The sequence below is a fragment of the Cryptosporidium parvum genome, chromosome 7 (assembly GCF_000165345.1).
Source record: "Cryptosporidium parvum Iowa II chromosome 7, whole genome shotgun sequence".
NCBI classification, from domain to species: domain Eukaryota; phylum Apicomplexa; class Conoidasida; order Eucoccidiorida; family Cryptosporidiidae; genus Cryptosporidium; species Cryptosporidium parvum.
The window spans coordinates 873,874-895,256 of NC_006986.1; the positions used below are offsets into that span (position 1 = coordinate 873,874).

Sequence of the window (21,383 nt, forward strand, 5' to 3'; positions counted from 1 at the left end):
TATTGTTAAGAAATTTACAAAATAATTAAGAGCAATATTCAAAATCAATAATTAATGCTATAAACTAAATGTATAATTGACTAGTCAATCAATTCTGAAAAAGTTTTATCAATTTTTGTATTTTTTGTAGGCTTTTTTTTAATTCCAGACTCATTTATTTTTTTTGTAGGAATGGCTCTAACTAATTCTTTTTGGCTTTTTGAGCCGGAATCGGACGAATCTAGAATATCTCTAATATTCATTATTTTATTCCTTGATAAGACTTCTGGGTTTTTTATTCGTTCTATTCCTGTTGACCTTACTTTGCTATTGACTCTTTTAACCTTGTCAGAATATAATAACGTACTCCCAGAAGCCAAATTAATAGATGATATAGAGTGTGTCAAAGAGCTTCCAATATTTTTGTGATTACAACTCCCATTTATACTTTCATCACAAAGTTCTGTTGGAATTTCTTCAAAAGAACGAGCATTTCTTGAAATTTTGTTGAAATTAAATTCTTCCATAACTACAGGGGAGATTTTCTTGTTTGTTTTTGAAAATCCTTCTCTAATCTTTCTTTCTGCAGGTTTTCTACTCTTTAAATAACTTCTATCGAACGGTTTGAAAGATTGATTCTCATATTCATGCTGGCTTGACAAAAGCATTTCATTTGAAATATCAGATGGCCACTTACTAAACCATCTTCTCGAGACATCATGACAAAATACTTCAATAGAATTTTCCCCATCATAAACCATTTTATATAATTGCTCACCGTAGTAATTCTTCTTTTGCATTAAGTTCCTAATTGCTTTTGAACACATATCAGTAAGAATAGAAATTTTTGCATCAACTTCATTTACAGAGCTGGTTGCAATATGCTGGTCAACATAAAGCTTTCTCCAAACATCTCCCAATAAAGAGCTATCAGTTGGCATTGTAGGTGCCATAAATATCCCAGGTTTTCTTGCCTCACTAGCAATGAATGACCATTGCTCATTAACATCGTCCAAGTGGTAGCGCAATTGCTTGGACTTGTCTTTTGGGGTGATAAAAGCTTCTTTTTCATATTTGTCAGTTTCTTTGGACCATACATTAGGGAGAGACCCTTTATATTCTTCTGGGACTCCTTTTTCTGAGTAAATTGAAATATATACAGCGCTACAAAATGACAAAACCTTTTCTTCTCGTGCTTTTGAATTATCTGCGTTAATTAAAATCGAGAATTTATTTCTTGGAAGATATTCCCAGTACTTTCCCTCTGGCTCTGTATTTGTCGGTTTGTCACGTACAATTAGTCTGTACGCAAGCTCTCTAATTCCTCTTTGGCAAAAATGAATAAAGTTAGAATATAGTCCAAATGAAAACTTAAATCCATTTGGAATGGAATTTATAGGAATTCCTTTAACAAAGTCTGACCATTTACTGAATAGCGCAATTCTCTCCCATTCTTGTTCCCTATTAATTGGGAGGTCTGTTACCTTCTGAGGCTCGTAAACAATCTCAACTTCATTTTTCCTCATTTTATCCGCATTAACCCATTCATTCTTTTCTCTATCCCAATATGGGCCTTGAATATTAACATCTTCTTTTTTGGGGATCTGTATCTCTTCTAATAGATCGACCAAACCAACTAATATTTGATGTAGCTTTTCATCTTTAAGAATTCTGTATAATGAGGCACCATCTTTTTGAAAGATGTAATTGATTAAATGGTGCCTTCTATTTGGAAGTATTAGCATATTACCTTTTTCCCCTATAAAAATAGGGTTTAGTCTCTTTTCTGTCAACTTTATCGACTCAAAATTATCAAGTAGAGTTTGTAAGTAGCTCTGGTCAATTTCTGATGATCTTTTCTTTAATTCCTCCTCATTAGATCCAAACTTTACTCCTATTTTGCATTCTTTTAAATATTGTAAAAGTCTTCTTGTTGCTAATTCATATGGAAATAGTGTTTCATCTAATAAACTTTTTATTGAAGCCTGCCAAAGTTCAGAATTATGCCTCAAATTATCTTCCAAAAAGGCATTCTGTTTGTAATAATTTTCATATTTATTCGGAACTTGACCTTCAAACCCATTTCTTAAATAAATTTGCAAACGGACCCCAGTTTCAGCCATTAAAATATAAAACCCCTTGATAAATTTATCAAGAGTTCCATATTCATTTGGAATTGCATCAGATAAGAGAGGTCTCAAAACTGATTCCCCATACAATTGCCTTGATACTACTGGAGAAGTAGGAAGTTTAACAAGTGCTTCAATTTCCTTCTTTTGTTGCTCTGTTGCCTCACTATGCATATTTTTATTAGTGAAATTTGGAACAATACTTTCTATATGGTCCATAATTGCTCCCAATGAGCTATTGTTCATCTTTTGAATCATCTCAATCAAAGAATTAACAGAGATAGAAGGCTCATTGTTTAAAAGATCATCATCATCATCATTTTCCTTTATTTTAAGTCTTCTTCTCTCCATAATTGTTAATAATATTTTAGAGAGGTTTCTACTATAATAATTCATTTCATTCTGGCTTAGGCCAGTATTTGCAAGCACTTTGTTAAATTCTTCTTCGCTAAAGTGGTTCACAGTCTTTACTAAAGGCTGAATAACCTCTATCATTGATCTAATTTTCTCTAACGTGTTTATTCTATAGTAACCATATTTAGTATTTAGCTCGAAAAATATACGAATTTCAGCCCTTACTATACCTGGAAGTAAGTCTAAAGCTTCAATAATTTGCGGAGTATAGTAATTTTGCTTCTTCTCCTTTTCTTTTACTATTAGATTATAGAGCTTTTTTATTTGAGTCATAATACTTGGTGTTAAAGCTACATGCTTATATGCAAGGTGTTCGAGATTAGGTAGTGTTACAACTGAGAGGTCTGTATTTGATATGAGATCCATCCATTCTTCAAAAATAGCATTTCGTTTCTTTTTATACCCTTTTTTTGTCTTTATCAATAAAATATCTCTCTTTCCTCTATGGTTATTAATAAATTGCTCTAGAAGGTCAGAAGTTGGACCAAGTCGAAGTAATTTTACAGCTACAACTTCAGGGTCATCACTTTCTATTGCATCCCTAAGTTGTAACAATGTCCCTGGAAAATATTCCCTAAGCCTTAATGGATCCTTTCTGAGAGTATTCAGATGGAGCTGCTTTACAACATGCAGGAAGTTACGCAAAAGTGTCTGCTTTGTAATGAGTTCTGCCTCTTGAGAGCTTGACACTGAGGCGTATTTACCACCATATCTTGCTCTGGCACCAGTTGATATTCTTGGAATATCAATTTGACTAGTAATTGTTCCTAAATTAGCATAGTCGAAATATTCAATATTTCCCAAACTTTCCATTTCATTTTGTTTCTGTGCCAATGTTGCAGGTCTTGGACGTAAGCCATTAAAGTAAAGTTCAGCCGCATCTGAGCAGAATTTCTCTCTTATTAGTCCATCTTTTGCAATTTTTAAACCTATCTTGGTAGAAATACCCTTATTTCTCATGTCAAGAAGAGCCTCACAATATTTATCTGCAAGTTCAAGCTCAGACAATGAAGGAGTAAAAATATTTCCCGCAAATGGATTTACTGGAAGCACTCCATACACTCTCTTAAGACCCATTTCAGAAGAATCGTACTCAACTTGTTGTTTTAAAGCAAACCATTGCCCGCTCCTAAGCCTTATGTAAAAGTTATCTTTTTTCTGTTCAGGATTATTTTTTATTTCATTTAACTCTTCCACAAAAAGTGGGTTAAACTCATCTTCATTATATCCTCCGTTAATAATGCTCTCCAGTGACTCAACAAATTCTGCGCAAATACAGTAATCAAGAATTACTAAATATAATATAAGGGTTATTATGATCTGAAATTTATAACTCATAATAAAATAGTGGCTGAATTCTATAAGGAGAATAATGTGACCATAATATATTATGGTAAAACTTTAATATATAAACTGCAACTAGATCAAAATACTTTAAGTCACTTTTTATCTTATTTTCTTCTTTAACCAATTTATTAAATTATGCATGCTTAGCTTTGATGTCAACATTAATAAAGCGGCACTAAGGTGGCGGTTCAAAAATTTAGATTTAATGGTATTAATATAATTTTAGATTTAAATAAATAAATGTGAAATGAACAGCAAGAGGCTATTTAGTAAAAGAATGCCAAATAAAATAGATGGGTCTATTGCTTTATGTTTTCTTGCATTTATCATTTTTTTCGTTGTAAAGGTTGGAGGTACAAATAATGAGAATTTATCGCCTAATATACACTCAGGGGACAGAATGTTGTGGGGTATTATCAAGAGCGAGCTTGTAACAAATAGTTGGTTGAACTTGAGTAAAATACCAACAGAGATCACTGAAAGTGACATGGGTATTTCAATTGGGGTGATAAATATTTGTAGCTCAAATAAGATCAAGATTAAGAAACAATTATCTTTCAAATGTATAAACAAGCTTCGAACATTATTGGATTACACAAATAAAAAAGATAAGGGGTACTCAATTAGAGTCAGGAAAGGAGTGAGCTTTAATGAAGCTCTGGCAAGACTTTGCCTAGATGCTACAAACAAATATTTGAATAATTCAAGTAAGATTTGTAAAGATAAAGAAACTAACAGAACTTCAACTAAAGGCAAAAAATTGACTAGAGAAAGAAAAACCAACGAAAAAAAGATATCTATTGATGGGCTTACTAGAATTACAGAAAAGTTAGAATCTAGTGAGCTACTAAAGAAGGATAATTTATTAAAGCTAATTCAATCTGTATTATTTGACTACGAATCATCTTTAACTCCAAGCCGACAACTAATCAGCCAAATAAGGAAGCCAAAACAGAGCCAAGTATCTAGATTGATAGTAAATAGAGATTTAAAAGGCTTGGCAATTTTACTTTCAAATGAAAAGCAAGAAGACGCATTATCGTTTATTAATGTGTTGATCAACGGAGATAAATCGGAAGAAACTGATAATTTGACATTTGAAGATATTGAAAATAAAATAAATTCAAAACACAATTTGTCCAAAATTACTAATAAGTATAAGCCATTTGGTTTTATGCCAATACCTGAAGATGAATGGGGTGCGGTAGTAAGCTGGATTCAGGAAAACACTAATAAAATACAAAGACCAAGAGGTTGGATGATAAAGAAAACGTATGGGAAAAAGGCTTTAAGGCTTCCAGAGAACTTTGTAGCAAGCAAAGGAGTTGAAACTGTTTTCATTGATAACTGTTTTAAAAGTTTAAGAAATATGGCTTATACAGTTTTTACTGCTCCAAATGGGGACAAATATTATAAATATAATAAAGAAAATGACTATGGATTAATGATTGAAGGGGAAAGTCAAAATGAGAGGATTTTAAACATTAAAAATGCATGTAAAGAGATTTTTGAAAGGTATTACGAATATTTAGGAATTAAAACACAAAAGGAGGAGTATAGGTTTAAGATTCATGGTAAGCTAAATTTCTTATTACCCTTAAAACACGACCGTCTATTTTTAAATAAGCTGCTAAAATCCTTTTATAAGTCAATAAATGATAGGGAAAAGGAATGGCACGCAGTGGTAAATGAGGCAAGAATTTCTCCACTTGTGAGTTCTAAGGATCTCACCGAGGAAATCGTTCCATATACTTTTATTGATGAGAGAATAAAGAGAGAATCAAATTTAGAAAAAAAGGAAAGCCTACTCTCAGATGTTTGCTTTAAAACTATAAATACTTTAAGAAAAGAAAGGAGCCAAGGATCTTCTGATATACCTTTATATAATATTGAAATTGGATCTGAAAATGAAGTCAGTATTGCGAAGTTTTGCAAAGGTCTATTTGAAAGGTTTATCTTGAGGCACATAGAGTGGTTGAAAATAATAATTAAAAGTATCGAAAGCGATAATATTAAATTAGTTGACATTAATGATCCATACTTAGAAATTCCAGAAGTATTTCTATTTCCTGAAGATGCAAGGTTAAAAGAAAACTGTATTACTAGTTTAATTGTAGTCTTTGAAAAAAATTTACAGGCAATTGAGAATGGATACCCTGTTAAAGTTTACCCTCAAATAGATTATCTTGGAGATCCAAGCGATATGATTGAGAATATAACATTATTTTGTGAGTCTTTATCAGGTAAAGTCAGTCCAAAGACGCATAGAAGCAAAATTCCTGTAAAAGACGAACAAGAAACCATTAAAATAATGAGTTCTGAACCAGAATTGATTAAATTAGTCCGAAAAAATATAGAGAGTAATTTATTGTTGAGCTTTGAAACTAAAATGGAGACTAGAATTGACAAAATTACACAAAATGTTTCCAATTCTAATACATTTAGACTCGAGAACTGGAAGTCACATTTTGAAGAAATTTCATCCTTAGATTCTCATGTTGAATCCATGATTAATATATTTAAGGCTCAATTCAGTGAATTTATTGATTATGAAGGGTTGTGTGAAAAAAAAATTAGACGATATATAGCCCATATTAATTCAAAAGAAGATGAGGTGAGCGATATAAGTTGGCTTGAAGGTTATCTAATGGAGACTGATAGACTTAAGGGTGACTGGGCAACTGAATTGCAGTCCATAGAGAACTTACACAAAAGTATGTTGGCAGCAGAGGGTGAATTAGAAAGATATGTAAATACAATAAGAAGCGTAGTATATGGGGATGAGAAGCAAAAAGAGCTTCCTCAAGTACGAAAGATGCTGAATGGGTGGCAAAAGGAACTAAGTAATAAAGAAAGAGTTTACATTAAACATAAAATAGATAGCTTATTATCAAAGCAAAAGCACGAGTATAATATTGAAAGTTTGAGATATGAACAGTTAGAGAGAAGAAAGGTGTTTAGAGACAATTTAAAAAAATCTTTTCTGGATCAAGATCAAAATAAACCTCTTTTCTTTGATATGGAGAACTGTTTTAAGCAAGATGATGAAGATTTAGTTCCAATTTACCCTGAAAAAGAGACAAAAGAGGAGGAGAAAATAAGGAATGACAGGATTGCAAGCATAGAAACTGTGCTAAATGAATTCAAGAATAGATTTGCACTAATAAATAGTAGTTTGAACGCGCAACTTGGTGGGCTAGAAAGCTTTCTAACTAAAGCACGGAAAGATTTTCAAACAGCTTGGACAGAGAGCTTTAACACTGCGCTTGCGTTACAACTACAATTAAGGACCAGAGCATTGGTAGAAGAGTATGTAAGAGCTTCGGAGCGTTATTTATTGATTAAAAGAGTTAAAGCTGATTATGAGTATAGAAAAAGTATTGTAAGTGAGTTCCAAGCAGATCCAAGTTTTGAAGTTATGTTAAATAGAGCATCTGAAATGATTGAAAGGGCAGATGAAGAAGAGGCAGAATTAGAAAAAGAGCTTTCAAGTTTGCATGAGCAGAAGGATAAATTACATTTATTGGTAGAAGAAGATATGCAGACAATATATTCCCAAAGATTAAAAACAATTAGAGATTCAAAGGAGTTGATAAGGGCAAAAATTGATCATGAGAAGAAACTATTAATGCAAGAGGAAAAGGTGTTTGAAGATCAACTAAAAAGAGATTTAGAGTATTATAATATCAGAGAAGTTTCGGAAGCAGCAATATACAGAGCAGATAAATTAAAAATGTTATATGATGCAACGAATTGGTTGTTAAACTTTAATGAAAAGTTAACTATTTCTTCTGAAACTCAATTTAGAGAAGATTTAGAAAAATTAGATTATGTTATACCACTCAAAAAACTTACAAATTCAAGAAGTGAAAATGATGAGAGATTTAATTTTGACTCTTTAAAAGCTAATTTAAGAAGACATAAATATACTCACAATGAAGGGTTCGATCCAAACGATATAGAAGATCAGCAGGAACTAAAAAAGGAGGCAGGACCATTTTATAATGATGACCAGACTCAAGGACAAATTCCAGTAGCAGCTCAAACCCTTCTTAGAATGTTTAAGGAAAAGCTTGTAATCAGGTTAAATGACATTGATGAAATTAATCAGCAAATATTGCAGCTTAACTTAAATGTTGTAGGATCTTTTCAGTATTATGATTATAACAGAGAAAGGGCATACAAGTCTTTTAGAGAATTAAAATATTCTAAGGGTGCATCTAATTTGTTTGCGATAATTTTATCTCACTTTGAATGGGAGCATATCCAGTTAAGATGGAGAGTACTAGACCTCGCCAAACATATTTTAAATGAAAAAGAAAACAAACTAAATGAAATTTCAGAGCTAAGATCTTCCCTTGATAATAAAATGAGAGAATTTGAAGCTATACCTCTTTCCAGAAAACTAGTTCCAATTGGTACTTCTGTCGATATGATGACTAATGAAATATCAGGCTCGAGAAAAAACGAAGAAGATTCACTTGAATTATTGCCAAGTAGTATTCCAAGCTATTTACTCTCAGACGAAGATTTTAGTCAAGTAAGAAGTTATGATTTAGGCGCAAAGAAGATCATTTTGAATAGGATATTATTTATGTTAAGTGCAAATGAAAGCAGGTATGTAGAGTTATTAAAAGACACAATAACTGAAATTAATAATAAAAAAAAGACAGCTGAACTTGAGATACAAACAATTCGATCGGACTTAGATGAATTTCGGAAAACCATTGGATATAAAATGCTTTCGAAGGAGGATAGAGATCTAGAGGAAGAAAAGTTCAAGAAAAAAATAACTAAAATTACAGAATCAAAGAATTTAGTACCTTTATTAGCAAAGAGAGAGATATTAATTCGTAAATCAGAAAAGATAGATTCTTTTAGGGATAAGGTTCAACATCTATTTCAAGATCCAAGCTTCACAGCCGAGCAGGCTAGAGCTCTTGAAAACGCCATAAATGAGTTCTTTGGAACTAAATCAGCTCAGTTTGATGAGATAACTCCAAGAATCAAACTTGCAGAAGAAATCAATAAATTACAGTTTGCTGAAGAAGAAATTGCAGAGTTAGAAAAGTCAATGAATAATATGAAAAAACAGGAAAATTATGCTAAGTTACACGGTCTTAAAATAAAAAGTGTTGAAATAAAAGAGAATATTTCAAGATTGAATGAAAAAATTAGTGCATTAAATGAATTTATACAAGAATTCCAAGATAAGCATTTTAGCAAGGTTTTCGAGGTTAATTAGAGAAATGATGGCTTTGTGCTGTACGAAATGCATAATTTACCTTCTTTATTAAATATCTAACAATTGAGTAGTTAATAATTATTTTTCTAATTACTATACTTATTAAATAGGTTAGCATGTATTACTTACCATATATAAGTCTGAAATATTTTCGTCTTTATTTGGTTCTAAGCTACTGTTGATATATAAATACTGATAATTGAATTAAATAATTTCAAATAAATTAAGAAATAAAGAACATACTATGTCTTCTTCTGTCCTTATATCATCTTTCAGCAAATTTATAATATCAGAAATTGTATTATTTCCATTAATAGTCCATGAACTTTTACTCAATATTGGAGTTTTCCCTATGGGCCTAAAATCAATAATTACTTTACTGGGATAAATACATTTTCAGTTAAAAAAACTAAAGATACCTTTTTCTTCACGCTTTTCAAGTAATTTCTTCGCAATTAAGTCTAATTGATTCATTTTTAAATCATTCTTGAACTATATTATACAATTACCGCTTTTGGTTAAATTTCTGCAGTGGTATAGTTATATTTAAAAAAACCTTCAGAAGGTAAAATGAGCAATAAAAAGCTCCAAAATCCTCTTTCAACAATACGCACAAAAACATTACTATTGAGCCTTAGGATAATTCAGCACTTTGAGTTCGAGAAAGCTTGATAGCCATATCTTTGCACACATCACTGGCCATATTAAATAGGGGTTAGTTAATAACCACACAAAAAAGCAGACTTCCTAATCTAAATGTGAAAGTGTTAAATTAGAAAAAAAAGTTTGTTAATTAAATCTATTAAAAATCTTAAGTCAAAAGGCTATAACAGCAAAAATTATAAACTATCTGTTGTTACCCTCGCTACTCTATTCGGTACTGGAACTTCTCTCCGCAGCATCATCATCTTCATCTTCTGTGTCAGTAGAAAGCTGATTATCATCAAGTTGATTCATTATGTGCTGGAATAATGTTGGCTCATTGTCTAAGGCTTCATCTTCTGGATGAACATATATCTGTCTTATGCCTTCTTTAATAGTTTTGGCAACAAAACTTACGTTAACCACCTGATCAAGCCCTTCATAGGAATCATTAATAAGATGAAGAGAAATATCTATGCTTCCTGGAGTTTCAATAAGGAACTGAATCTTTACATCTACTATCTTTTCGTTAGAAGAACAACGCGTATATCCGATGATTTGGGGATTGGATCCTTTTGTTACTGCAAATATCCACCACTCTTCATACTTTGTTGTTGGGAAATAAGGAGAATGGACTGGCCCACAAGCCTCATTTTCTTTCAAGTTTGCACGGTCAATATTAATCTCGATGGTACCGAGATCTCCAACGACAATATCCTGTTCATCGTCCACGATAACTTTTGAATCAACTCTAATGGGAGAAATTAAGTTACAAAATGCTTCAATATCCAACTTTTGAGACTCATTAAACTCAGCCAAACCTTTTCGATTAGCAGGATCTTGTTTAATAAACTCAACCAAGTTCCTTACTGCTGTTTTACCTTTTTTAATATGTTGGACTTCATTTTCTGTAATGTATGGAATCTGCAAAAATGACGCGTTGGGCCCTCCGTCAAGAGCGTGAATTAAAGATCTTCTAAAGGCTAAGATTGAAGTTGATGTATGGAAGAAATTGCGGCTAATAGAAATTTCCAGCATAGATGATGTTAGAGAAATTGATTTTGCTAGAATATCTTCCAATACTTTTTTAAGAGAAGGAGTTAGCTCAGAGTGTTTTCTATATAAGTGTGCGAGGATAAGATAATAAGCTGTGAAGAAACTTGGGGAATTATTGTTGAAAGATCTTTTTTTGAATTCTGGGAGAATGTTTGCAAGATGAGAAATCACTTTATCATCTTCTGAAGTGTTCTTTTTCAAGGAGCGGAATTCAGTGCTAAGAGCGAGTATTTCTGGCAAAGCTTTGAAACGTGTAGAGTCCGATATAGCTGCTGAATAAAAGTACAGAGTTGTTAGATATACACCATTTGATGCATACTTCTTCTGCCTCCTGTAGTAAATAATGAACGCCAAAGGAATCACAAATAGAATTATCAGTGAAAGGAAGCAAAGAATGAACAGTTGATATTTCTTCGAGACGAGAAAGCTTGGAAGGCCAATTCCAACCTTCATGCTTGTTGGGCCATCAGGATTACCGTATTTCTCATAGTTGCTTCTTGCAACTTCATCAGTAAGAGCTTGATAAGCCTTGGCAATTAACATAAATTTTGCTGCAGCAGTTGGATCATTTGGGTTTTTATCTGGATGGTATTTGAGTGACATCAATCTATATGCTTTTTTAATACTCATCGTATTTGATGATGGAGTTATTTCTAAAATTTCATATGGATTAAACTGAGCAATTTGACGATTTTCTGAATATTTAGATAGCATATAATAAGTTAGTGACCACATTATACCTAGCAATGCAACTTGCAAAATCATTTTAAGCGAGAAGCGATTAGAAAATGAACGGTGCTTCCTACGAATGTTTTCCACATTACTTACACAGCCTGAGCATTTACAATATTGAATTTGGGATCCACTCGGAGTAGACTTTGGAAATTCCTTTTTATTAAACTTTCTCGTTGGACAAAGGACTTTAGAAAGTACATTATAAGTCCAAAAAATCAAAATGCAAATTACAATTGTGCCAAAAAAGAAGAAGAATGCGGTATCGTCATAAAGAGAATCACTCTTCTCTTCTTTTGTAAAAGTATCCCTAAACTGAGACATTTTTTTTTCTTCAATAACTCAAACTCTGATTCTTTAGCTATACTATGGTCTTTACATCAATAAAACTATCTGAATTGTTATGTATAACTCATATACACACTATTATGCTCCTTTCGTAGTAGATAATATTCACTAATATTATTAATATTTACAAGAAAAATAATGCAGTTTTTTACATTAATTTTTTGAGATTACCCCGTCGCTTTTAAGAATCTATGGGGAGTTGTGAGGGGCTATTGAATTTTGATTTTTTCTTAAATTGACAAATTTTAACAGAATAAATTAGGATTTGCGGAGAAATTAATCGGCTAAAAATCAATGCAATTTTGTTAAATGAATGAGAGATCTTGAATGAAACTGGTTACTTTGGTCAAAATCTTTGCATTAATCCTTCTTCAAAACTGTATCCCATCCAATGCTGAAGGAGGAGATGAAGGTATTGCATCTAGATTTCCAATACTTGGTGCCCTGTTTAGTGCGGCAAGTAAAGCTTTCGACAAGGTGACCCCTGATGAGTGCTATCAGCTTAACAAAAGGGGCCTAACAGGCGGATCTATTGGTCTTATTCTCGCAGCTTTACCTTATAAACCAAACTATCCAATAATGATTTTTAAGGATGGCTGGCAACAACCAGATTATCTAATTTCAGCGTTCTTGATTGAAATGTGGCATCGCTTTCGAGCTGCTGAATCATTGTTTGACCCAACTCGTTATAAGGAAGCAAGCAAATTACTTGGAGCCCAAGCATTTTGGGGTAGCAACGAAAAACAAATCTCAGAGGGCCCTCCTCAATGGGATACATGGTGGTCTGAACTTGGTGGTTTCTTCACTGGTGTAGGTGAGTTGATGGAAATTTTGAATAAGGGAACAATTCCGCTTTTTGTTTCTACAAGAGGCTTACAATACAATACGAGATTTTTGCTTTCTACATTGAATTTGTATGCAAAGGAAAAGCTAGAAACAATTGAGTACTTAAGGGGAGGAACTTCAAAGGACGGAAAGTCATTTTCTTGTAAAGCCTGTGGTTCTTCAACTTTGCTGGGAAGCCTTCCTTCACACTTGGGAATATTTACAGATGTGGAAGGTTCCCAATCTTACTCAGCTCTAAATCACTTGAAGCTTCTATACGAAAGGCTTGAAAATAATGAAAATCATCAATATGAAGATGAAGACTACGTAGAATCTCCTTCTGTGGATGAATGGGGTTGGGACTCGGAGCATTCCTATGTCGGAGCATTTATCATTTATGTACGTAAACTACAACAAAAATACCATCATACCTATAACAGTGCAAGCAGGAGCGGTAGGATAATGTGCGGAGTTCATGTTCATGACATCACACAATGTTTAAAGAACACTTTCAAATACGGAAAAAAAGTATTAAATGTTCCGTTAACTTCAGATTCGAAAACAACAGAACAAGGAGTTTTGACAGAGTTCCATCCCCCATGGTTTGGGGATGATAGAATGTGGAGGGAAGACCCGAGGGGCCAGATTACAAGAATTTTGCAATTTCTAGACGATGAGGATTTAAATACTACAAGGTGGGATACATTGGATTACGTTGTAGCTGCAGCATTCCAATATCTTAGAATTAGGAGACATTTATATCAGGTTTGGTCTGGCGGATGGTTGCGAAAACAAACATCTCCCAATTTTATCAAACGACTATTAAAAGCTATTCTGAGAATTTTCAGGCTTGGAGGAAAAGTCCCTGTAATTTAGTATAATTACTTTCCTATAATTAAACTTCTATTTTTATTATCTTAATATTTATATATATCATAAACATGATTCGAAATATGGTTTCTATTTTCGTATGATTGAGTAGTAACTGGACTTGAATCAACTCCAATTGAAAGTGAGTTCTTGTGTCCAGCCCTATTAAACGGATTGGTACTTGTCTGAATGCCTTGTTTTGCAAAACTAGTTCGCAACCATCTATGATTAAGTGCATTTTCTGCAGTTGGCCTCTTTTTAGGGTCAGACTCTAGTAGCCATTGGACAAAATGTTGAGCAGCAGAAGACACATTTTTCCAAGCTGGTTGTGCAAATAAATAACTATTAACACCTCTCTCAACAATCTTATGATACAAATCAAATGCTCTGTTATCATGGAAAGGTAGCCCCCCGCATAAGCAAACATAGCATAAGACCCCTATACTCCAAATATCAATTTCAGGTCCGTATTCTTGTTGTCTAACAAGCTCTGGAGCCAAGTAGAAATCAGATCCACAGAGGGATTTTGAACGTGCTACCTTATTTGAACTATCACTTGATATACACCGTTTAGCTAATCCAAAATCAGCAATTTTACAGCAAAAGAACTCATCAATCAAAATATTTTCAGGCTTTAGATCCCTATGAATAATTCCATTTTTGTGGATGAACTTTAGAGCATCTAGTAGGTTTATCATAATTTTCTGAACTATCTTTTCCTCCATTGCACCATTTGCAAGTACATATTGATATAAATCTCCGCCTTTGCAAAGTTCTAAAACCATTTTAACCTCATACTTATCCTCATCGATATGCTCAATATTGCTATCAATAATGCTTACTATATTCTGATGATCTTTCAAGAGTTTCATAATTTCAACTTCTTCAATTATTCGATCTATTGACACTTCATCTGTACTATAAATAACCTTCATTGCATATGGATGGTTTGTAGTTTTTTCATGGCAATAGAAAACCTCTGCAAATTGTCCAGTTCCAATAATTCCACCTATTCTATATCTTTCATTGAAATTATTATTGTTAATATACTGTTTAACATTTAGACAGACTCCAAAACTTTGTTGAATTACATTTTCAATTGCTGACGTATTATTTCCCATTATTGGTTAGACACTCCATTAAAACAAATTTCAAATCGCCCTAATATACAAAAATCTTTGGATTATTTCTAATCCGAATATTTATTATTATTTATAATTATTTAATTCAGAAGATCAATTAGTTGCAGTAATTTTCTAAAACTATGCCTTGAACCACATGTAGCATACCCGCGTATGTGTGGGGCAAAGAAAATATTAACTTTTCTTTCTAATTTTCAAAGTAGAAAATAGTTCATAATATTTTAAAGAGTATAATATTATGCATTTAGTACAATTATCTAGCAGATTGAAGCGATTTTAGAGGATCTTCATACCTAATTCCCAAACAAAACTGGTTAATTCCAAATTTTCAGTGAATTATTAACTAATTTTGTAGATTGGCGGTAATCATAATTTTGATTTATTTGTAATTAATAGCTTCAAGTGTTATTTGACCAATTTAAATTTCTAAGAAAATTGTTTCAGATTATCAGAAATCCACAATTAAGGGCTATAATTGTAATAAAAGATGCGAAAGGTAAATTTCTTTTTTAATTTAAAGCCATTTTCTGAGAATCTGAAGAAAGAAAGCATTGAAGCCGTTAAGGAGGTTGCTGAGAGAATGATGGAGTGCTTAGAAACTTTTGGTGAAAGAATCGTCGATCAGAAAAAAAAATTTTGGCAGACAATTGATTATAAGCTTGTGAGACCAGCTGTCAGTAAAATCAACAGTTTTGAATTCTGGCTGGAAAATAACGGAGTAATGGAAATTCCTGATGTAATATTGAAAGAATATTTATACTTGATGGCATTAGTTGATGACTCAAAATTCATTGATGTAGATAAGGCGGAGGAAAGTATTTCAATAACTAATGAACCTATAGTCGTCGAAGATAATGAGCAAAAAGAAGCAAACATTGACTCACTAATTGCAGATATCAACTCAACAATTACTCAGACCAGAGTAATATTATTGGAGGTTGAAAAGTTTGGAAAAATACTGGAGCAGAAGAAGACTCAACTCAACACCCGAATTAAGGGCCAACAAATCGTAGAAGTCTTTAGCCCAGTAATAGACGACTTAAAAATAAAGTATGAACATATCAAAAGTGAAGGCACTATGGAAAGCTTCCAAAAATTGATTAATGAGTTCTGTAGTGCACTAGAAGAGAGAAATGAACTAAGATATAGACTTGTTCATGGAGAGGATAGAATTGAAATCCCAGATTCAGCTGACAAAAATGAATTAAATCAGGATGTTTCTATTGATCAGAATGTAAATATAGATTCAAATAACTCTCAGAACCAAATTATTGATAGTGTAAATAGTATACAGGAAAAATCCAAAAGATACACTTCTGTTGTTGACAAAAATGCAATGAAGTTATTTGCAAGATGGAGTCTTCCAAACCATCCTGGCTAAACAGCAGGTTTTGCCACGATAAATTAGATAATAAATTTTATAAAAATAAAAATAAATAATAAAAGTATTTCAATTTTTACTTTTGTTATGATCTTATAAACAAATTTATTTTTATTAAATTAAAACCTAATAGCCGCTAATTACCGGGTATATCGTTTTTTTTTATTTTATTAAATATTAATTTTCTGATTCAGTATTAATAATTCATGGGACCAAAACAGAGGAAATCGCTCTCTTCGGTGTCTTCGCAGTCCTACTCAAATTCTCCTTGGAAAGCATTGACTAGAATAGAGCTATATCAGGTTCTTGATCAGTGTGATATTCCCGTTTCTTCTGAGAAGCTTTTAAAGGGAGAGCTTATTGAATTGCTTGAAGGCAATCTTGACGAAGAAGAATGCAGAAAGTGGCTAGAATACTATGAAAAGCCACTCCCTAATTCAAACTTTGGTCTCAGAAAAAATGAACCATCTACCTCTAACATAAAAAAAGAAGCTGTAGTTAGAGAAAGAAAATCTGTACCTGCATATATTGCTGTTGCCAATACAAATCCAGATGTTTTAAATTCTATCCAAGGTTCCCCATTAAATGAATTTAGTAGAAATAGAACTTTAAGAAGACGGAATTCAATGTATTCAGATCACTCAGAAGGAGCAAAGGAAAGTTGTGAACAAAAAAATCTTGAATCTTTAAATGGACTTAAAAAAGACACGTTATCTGATTATTTTGCAGCGAATAGTACTAAATTCTACAGTAAGGACAATTACTCAAATGAGGACATCTCAGGTGAAATGCATGCATCATCGAATGACAGGCCAGAAGCTCGAGCATACAAATCTTTAGGGCAGAGAATAATCGGCAAGACCAAAATTGCTTTGAAATCTATTAACTCAAAAATGATAATAATCCTTGTAGCTTTATTTATATTCTTCGCCTTATACAACCACTACTACTACTTTTTCAATGAGCCAAATTTTTGTAACTCAAATATCTATGGTGAGAAAACGCTAAGTCCCTCAAATTGTATTAAATGTCCGCCTAACGGACACTGCAAAGATGGAAATTTGAAGTGCAACACTCAATACAAAAAAGCAATGAAATATCTAAATAATAGATGGCAGATTATTTGTATATATGATAACGAGGCATTTGACCTCGCTGAAGAAATGCTCACATTTATTACAAATAAGCTTAGAAAGCTACGTGGTAATCGTGCATGTAGTGGGAATAGCCTATATGATGTATTTTTTCCTGATAAAAGAAAAAATAGTCAGATTTCTGATTTTGATAGATCTGTAGCTTTAAGTGAGAAGGAGATCAATGATATCATACATCTTTCTTTCAACTACATTGAGCAAAGTACTGTTGAAAGCGCTATTTCAATAATGTGGAACTCAATTAAAACAGGAAATTCTTTAACTAGGTATGGACTAAGAGTAGTTAAACACAAAGACCCCAACTTAAATTCAGATTCAACTTCTAAAAATAGTGATAATCAGTTTATTGAAGAAGGTAGCTTTATTGAAGCTTTAGATTCCGAGACCTCACTTATTTGTGAAGCTAAATTATTTATTCAGAAATGGGTGATAATTTTAATTGGTATTATCTTCATATTTTTACCATTATATTTCAGAATAAGAACAAGAAGAAGAAAGGCAGAATTAATCCGAAAAATTAAGGCTATAATTTGTAGGGAAAATAGAAAGGATACTACAACTGGTTTATTTGTAGGCCCCGACTCAGAAACTATATTGAGATTATTAAGTGTAGAGTTCCCTAAGTATAAGAAGATTCTAAATGAACAACTTGTGATAGAGTATTGTGATGAACTTGAACATAATGATCCAAATATCCACAAAACCTTAATGTCTGAAAGTAAGCACCCATTCTATTGGTCTTCCTGTTGAAAAAAATTTAGCTGGTGAATATATATATATATATATATATTTATATACTAAAGTGCCAATTTAGGCAGACTATATAGACTATAAGAATTTAAGATGTACTGCTAGGAAAAGAACGAATCAAAATATAATTAATAGTAAATTATTTCCTTTATTATTATTATTAGTATTTTTTTTTTTTTTTTTGCATTTCTTTAATTGCACGATTGACAGTAAATTTTTTTGAATGAAATATTACTAGAATAAATTAGCGCAAAAAAAAAAAATGAATTATAAAAAATCCAGATTAACTTAAATTCTGAAATGATAGGCTAAGCATTATGGATTTATCCGATAGTTTTGATATAGCAAAGCAATCTGGCGTTAGAGGGGGAGCCGAGCAATTTAATTGGGACAGCTTAAGATCAATTCCTAGAAAAGAAAGGGAACACTATTTAGGACACAGTTTGCATTATAATCGTTCAAGAGGGAGGGGTAGATTTAGTAGGAATGATTGGTTTAGTAAAGTTCATAAATCAAAACCTGAAAAGTGTACTTCTTCAGAATTTCAGAATGAACGTGAACGTATAATGAATAAAGAGCGAGAAATAATGAACAAATTGCTTGGTATTCCAGATAATTCCGAAGTTAGCGAATATATAAAAAATGAAGTTTCCGAATCAGATAAAAACGCAGGTACTCATATTCAAGAATCTCAAGAAATGCGTATTATTAGTTGCATTGGGAGAGGAAGTAAGGGAGGAATTCAAGTAAACAAGAATCAAATTTGTAATGAGCAAAGAAAGGCAAAAAGACGTTCTTTTAGCAGATCATTATCACCTTGAAATTATTTTTATTTAATCTGAAAAGAAAAATATATTTTGATTTTTAGCTAAATTTATTAATTTTTTTTTTTTTTACAATATAAATATAGCGGTAATCAAATTTTACTTTTTTTTCTTTTAACCTTTATAGTTTATTGCAAGTTTGATATAATAAAGGAAAGGATAAATTGAGATGTTGTCAGAAGATGAAGTTGCTATCTATGATCGTCAAATTAGACTTTGGGGTAGCCAGGCACAAAAAAAGTAAGACAAAATGATATAAAGTTGAAATTAATTTATTAAAATTAATTAATTTGCAGACTGATGAATAGTGAACTATTGATTTTAGGCTTGAGCCCAATACACTTCGAATTCATCAAAAATATTGTTTTGGCAGGTAAGCTTTTTTTTTTTTAAACAAATCTTAATTAAATCCATTATCATTTCCTTCATTTTTTTTTCTAGGGATTAAAGCATCAATATGGGATAATATCAATGTTCGTAACTGTGACCTAGCATGTAATTTCCTACTAGAAGAAGAAGATATTGGTAAGCAGAGAATAGTATGTATAGATAAATTCAAGGAAATGAACCCCTTGACAAAGGTTTACACTGCAGATCAGGACGAAACCGATGTCGAGTTATTTTGTGAAAGTTGTTTAAATAAAACAAATTATACTGGAATTGTGGCTTCATTGGATGAGGAAGTAAATATGCTAAATGCAAAGAATATTAGTAAAAAGTTTCAATCGAAAGACACTTTTATTTCTTTTTCAGTTTCAATTGGTACTAGGATTTTCCTTTTTTTTAATAATAATACTATTACTTTTGATGAGGCTTTGGAGTTTAATATAGATAAATTAAAGCAAATACTTCATTCAGTTAAGAATTTACACCCATATATACTAATTATTATTTGTATGCTTAGAGAAAGGTATCAAAAAGCAGTGAAGAATGAGTCTCAAAGTTCTGAAATTGATGAAATATTAAAGGAAATAAAAACTACTCCCAGTATTGATATTGAGAAGGCTCTCGAACTTGAAAAAATATTCAACGAAACATGGGGAAAGACAATATCTCCAATTGCTTCAATAGGAGGAGGATTGCTTTGCCAGGAAGTTACAAAGTTTTGTATTCATGGTGTTGGAGAGTACTTTTGCTGTATTTTTGATATGGAGCTGTGTGAGGCAGTCACTGCTACAGTCAAAGTGTGACATGTATGACAAAAAATTATAGTTTTATTTTTTTTCGGATTTTTTTTTTCAATAAGTTTAGGCGGTTGGTCAATTTTAATTTTAAATAACTAGATTAGGATCATCAAATAAGTAATTTAAACGATGAATTATGTTGAAAATGATATAGTAGTATATAATTCTTCAGAGAAGTGTAAGGTTTATAATACATTTGAAGAGATGGGTCTGAAAGATAACTTGCTTAGAGGAATATACAGTTATGGTTTTGAGTTTCCTTCAGCAATTCAAAGACGAGCAATAGTTCCAATAATACAAGGTAGAGATACAATTATTCAATCTCAAAGTGGTACTGGAAAGACCTGTGTTTTTTCTGTGGGTGCTTTGGAGATTTGTTCGAAGAGTAAAGAGAATGTTCCAATGGTTTTGATTTTATCGCCAACAAGAGAGTTGGCAGAGCAAAGTGAAAAAGTATGCACCTCGATCGGGGATTATCTAGATATTAGGGCACACTCTTGTATTGGAGGAAAGAAGTTAAAGGATGACATTAAAGCTCTTAATAGCGGTGTGTCAATTATTTCAGGTACTCCAGGTAGAGTATTACAAATGATAGAGCAAGGATATTTATCTACAAAAAAAATTAAGCTTCTAATAATTGATGAAGCAGATGAAATGTTTGATTATGGTTTCAAGACTCAGGTTTATGATATTTACAAATATCTTCCTCCAAGAATACAGACTGTGTTGGTTTCTGCAACTTTGCCTGATGATATTTTGGTAATGGCTCAAAAATTTATGAGAAATCCACTCCAGATATTAGTTCCAAAAGAAGAGGTTTCTTTAGACAAAATTAGGCAATACCATGTCCAGGTAGAGGAAGAAAAATGGAAATTTGAAACCTTGTGCGATTTATATGATACTTTAACTGTTACTCAATCTATTATTTTTTGCAACACAAAAAATAAGGTTGAATGGCTGAGTAAAAAAATGATGGAAAACCATTTTACAGTATCTTTTGTGCATGGAGATCTCCCACAAGTTACCAGAGAAGAAATATTGAGAGAGTTTAGAGAAGGAAAAACACGAGTTTTAATTACAACAGATTTATGGGGAAGAGGTATTGATGTACAACAAGTCAACTTAGTTGTAAACTACGATCTACCTATTAATAAAGAATTATATATCCATCGAATTGGAAGAAGTGGCAGATTTGGAAGATCTGGAATTGCTATAAACCTGATTACTAAAGAGGACGAAAGTATGCTTTCTTTATTAGAACGCTTTTATTCTATTAAAATTTCCAAGTTGCCAGGAAACGTCAAAAATTTGTTGTAACTATAAATTTATAATTATTTGGGAAATTCCAACCACTTATTCTT

The 21,383-nt window shown here is 32.1% G+C and overlaps 9 protein-coding genes across 9 annotated transcripts; 6 read left to right on the plus strand and 3 right to left on the minus strand.

Annotated features, from left to right (window-relative positions):
- Positions 1-80: 80 nt before the first annotated feature.
- Positions 81-3,860, minus strand: cgd7_3860 (conserved hypothetical protein; the record flags this gene model as incomplete). Its single annotated transcript, XM_628546.1, has 1 exon — positions 81-3,860. One exon carries the CDS (start codon positions 3,858-3,860, stop codon positions 81-83), a length of 3,780 nt encoding a protein of 1,259 aa, XP_628548.1.
- A 256-nt stretch (positions 3,861-4,116) lies between these two features.
- cgd7_3870 (conserved hypothetical protein) lies at positions 4,117-9,114 on the plus strand (the record flags this gene model as incomplete). The annotated part of the gene is made up of 1 exon (XM_628547.1): positions 4,117-9,114. One exon carries the CDS (start codon positions 4,117-4,119, stop codon positions 9,112-9,114), a length of 4,998 nt encoding a protein of 1,665 aa, XP_628549.1.
- Positions 9,115-9,984: 870 nt separating this feature from the next.
- cgd7_3880 (DNAJ domain protein sec63 ortholog, 4 transmembrane domains) lies at positions 9,985-11,868 on the minus strand (the record flags this gene model as incomplete). The annotated part of the gene is made up of 1 exon (XM_628548.1): positions 9,985-11,868. One exon carries the CDS (start codon positions 11,866-11,868, stop codon positions 9,985-9,987), a length of 1,884 nt encoding a protein of 627 aa, XP_628550.1.
- Positions 11,869-13,634: 1,766 nt separating this feature from the next.
- cgd7_3890 (calcium-dependent protein kinase 7 (CDPK)(CPK7)) lies at positions 13,635-14,708 on the minus strand (the record flags this gene model as incomplete). The annotated part of the gene is made up of 1 exon (XM_001388360.1): positions 13,635-14,708. The coding sequence occupies one exon, from the start codon at positions 14,706-14,708 to the stop codon at positions 13,635-13,637; it is 1,074 nt and encodes a 357-aa protein (XP_001388397.1).
- A 508-nt stretch (positions 14,709-15,216) lies between these two features.
- Positions 15,217-16,110, plus strand: cgd7_3900 (hypothetical protein; the record flags this gene model as incomplete). The annotated part of the gene is made up of 1 exon (XM_628549.1): positions 15,217-16,110. The coding sequence occupies one exon, from the start codon at positions 15,217-15,219 to the stop codon at positions 16,108-16,110; it is 894 nt and encodes a 297-aa protein (XP_628551.1).
- Positions 16,111-16,316: 206 nt separating this feature from the next.
- Positions 16,317-18,014, plus strand: cgd7_3910 (cysteine rich protein with two potential transmembrane domain regions; the record flags this gene model as incomplete). The annotated part of the gene is made up of 1 exon (XM_628550.1): positions 16,317-18,014. The coding sequence occupies one exon, from the start codon at positions 16,317-16,319 to the stop codon at positions 18,012-18,014; it is 1,698 nt and encodes a 565-aa protein (XP_628552.1).
- A 317-nt stretch (positions 18,015-18,331) lies between these two features.
- On the plus strand, positions 18,332-18,835 carry cgd7_3920 (hypothetical protein; the record flags this gene model as incomplete). The annotated part of the gene is made up of 1 exon (XM_628551.1): positions 18,332-18,835. The coding sequence occupies one exon, from the start codon at positions 18,332-18,334 to the stop codon at positions 18,833-18,835; it is 504 nt and encodes a 167-aa protein (XP_628553.1).
- A 566-nt stretch (positions 18,836-19,401) lies between these two features.
- On the plus strand, positions 19,402-20,028 carry cgd7_3930 (hypothetical protein; the record flags this gene model as incomplete). The annotated part of the gene is made up of 1 exon (XM_628552.1): positions 19,402-20,028. One exon carries the CDS (start codon positions 19,402-19,404, stop codon positions 20,026-20,028), a length of 627 nt encoding a protein of 208 aa, XP_628554.1.
- A 120-nt stretch (positions 20,029-20,148) lies between these two features.
- Positions 20,149-21,339, plus strand: cgd7_3940 (eIF4A-1; eukaryotic translation initiation factor 4A-1; RNA SFII helicase; the record flags this gene model as incomplete). Its single annotated transcript, XM_628553.1, has 1 exon — positions 20,149-21,339. A coding segment is annotated over one exon (1,191 nt), but the record flags the coding sequence as incomplete, so codon positions are not given.
- Positions 21,340-21,383: the final 44 nt, after the last annotated feature.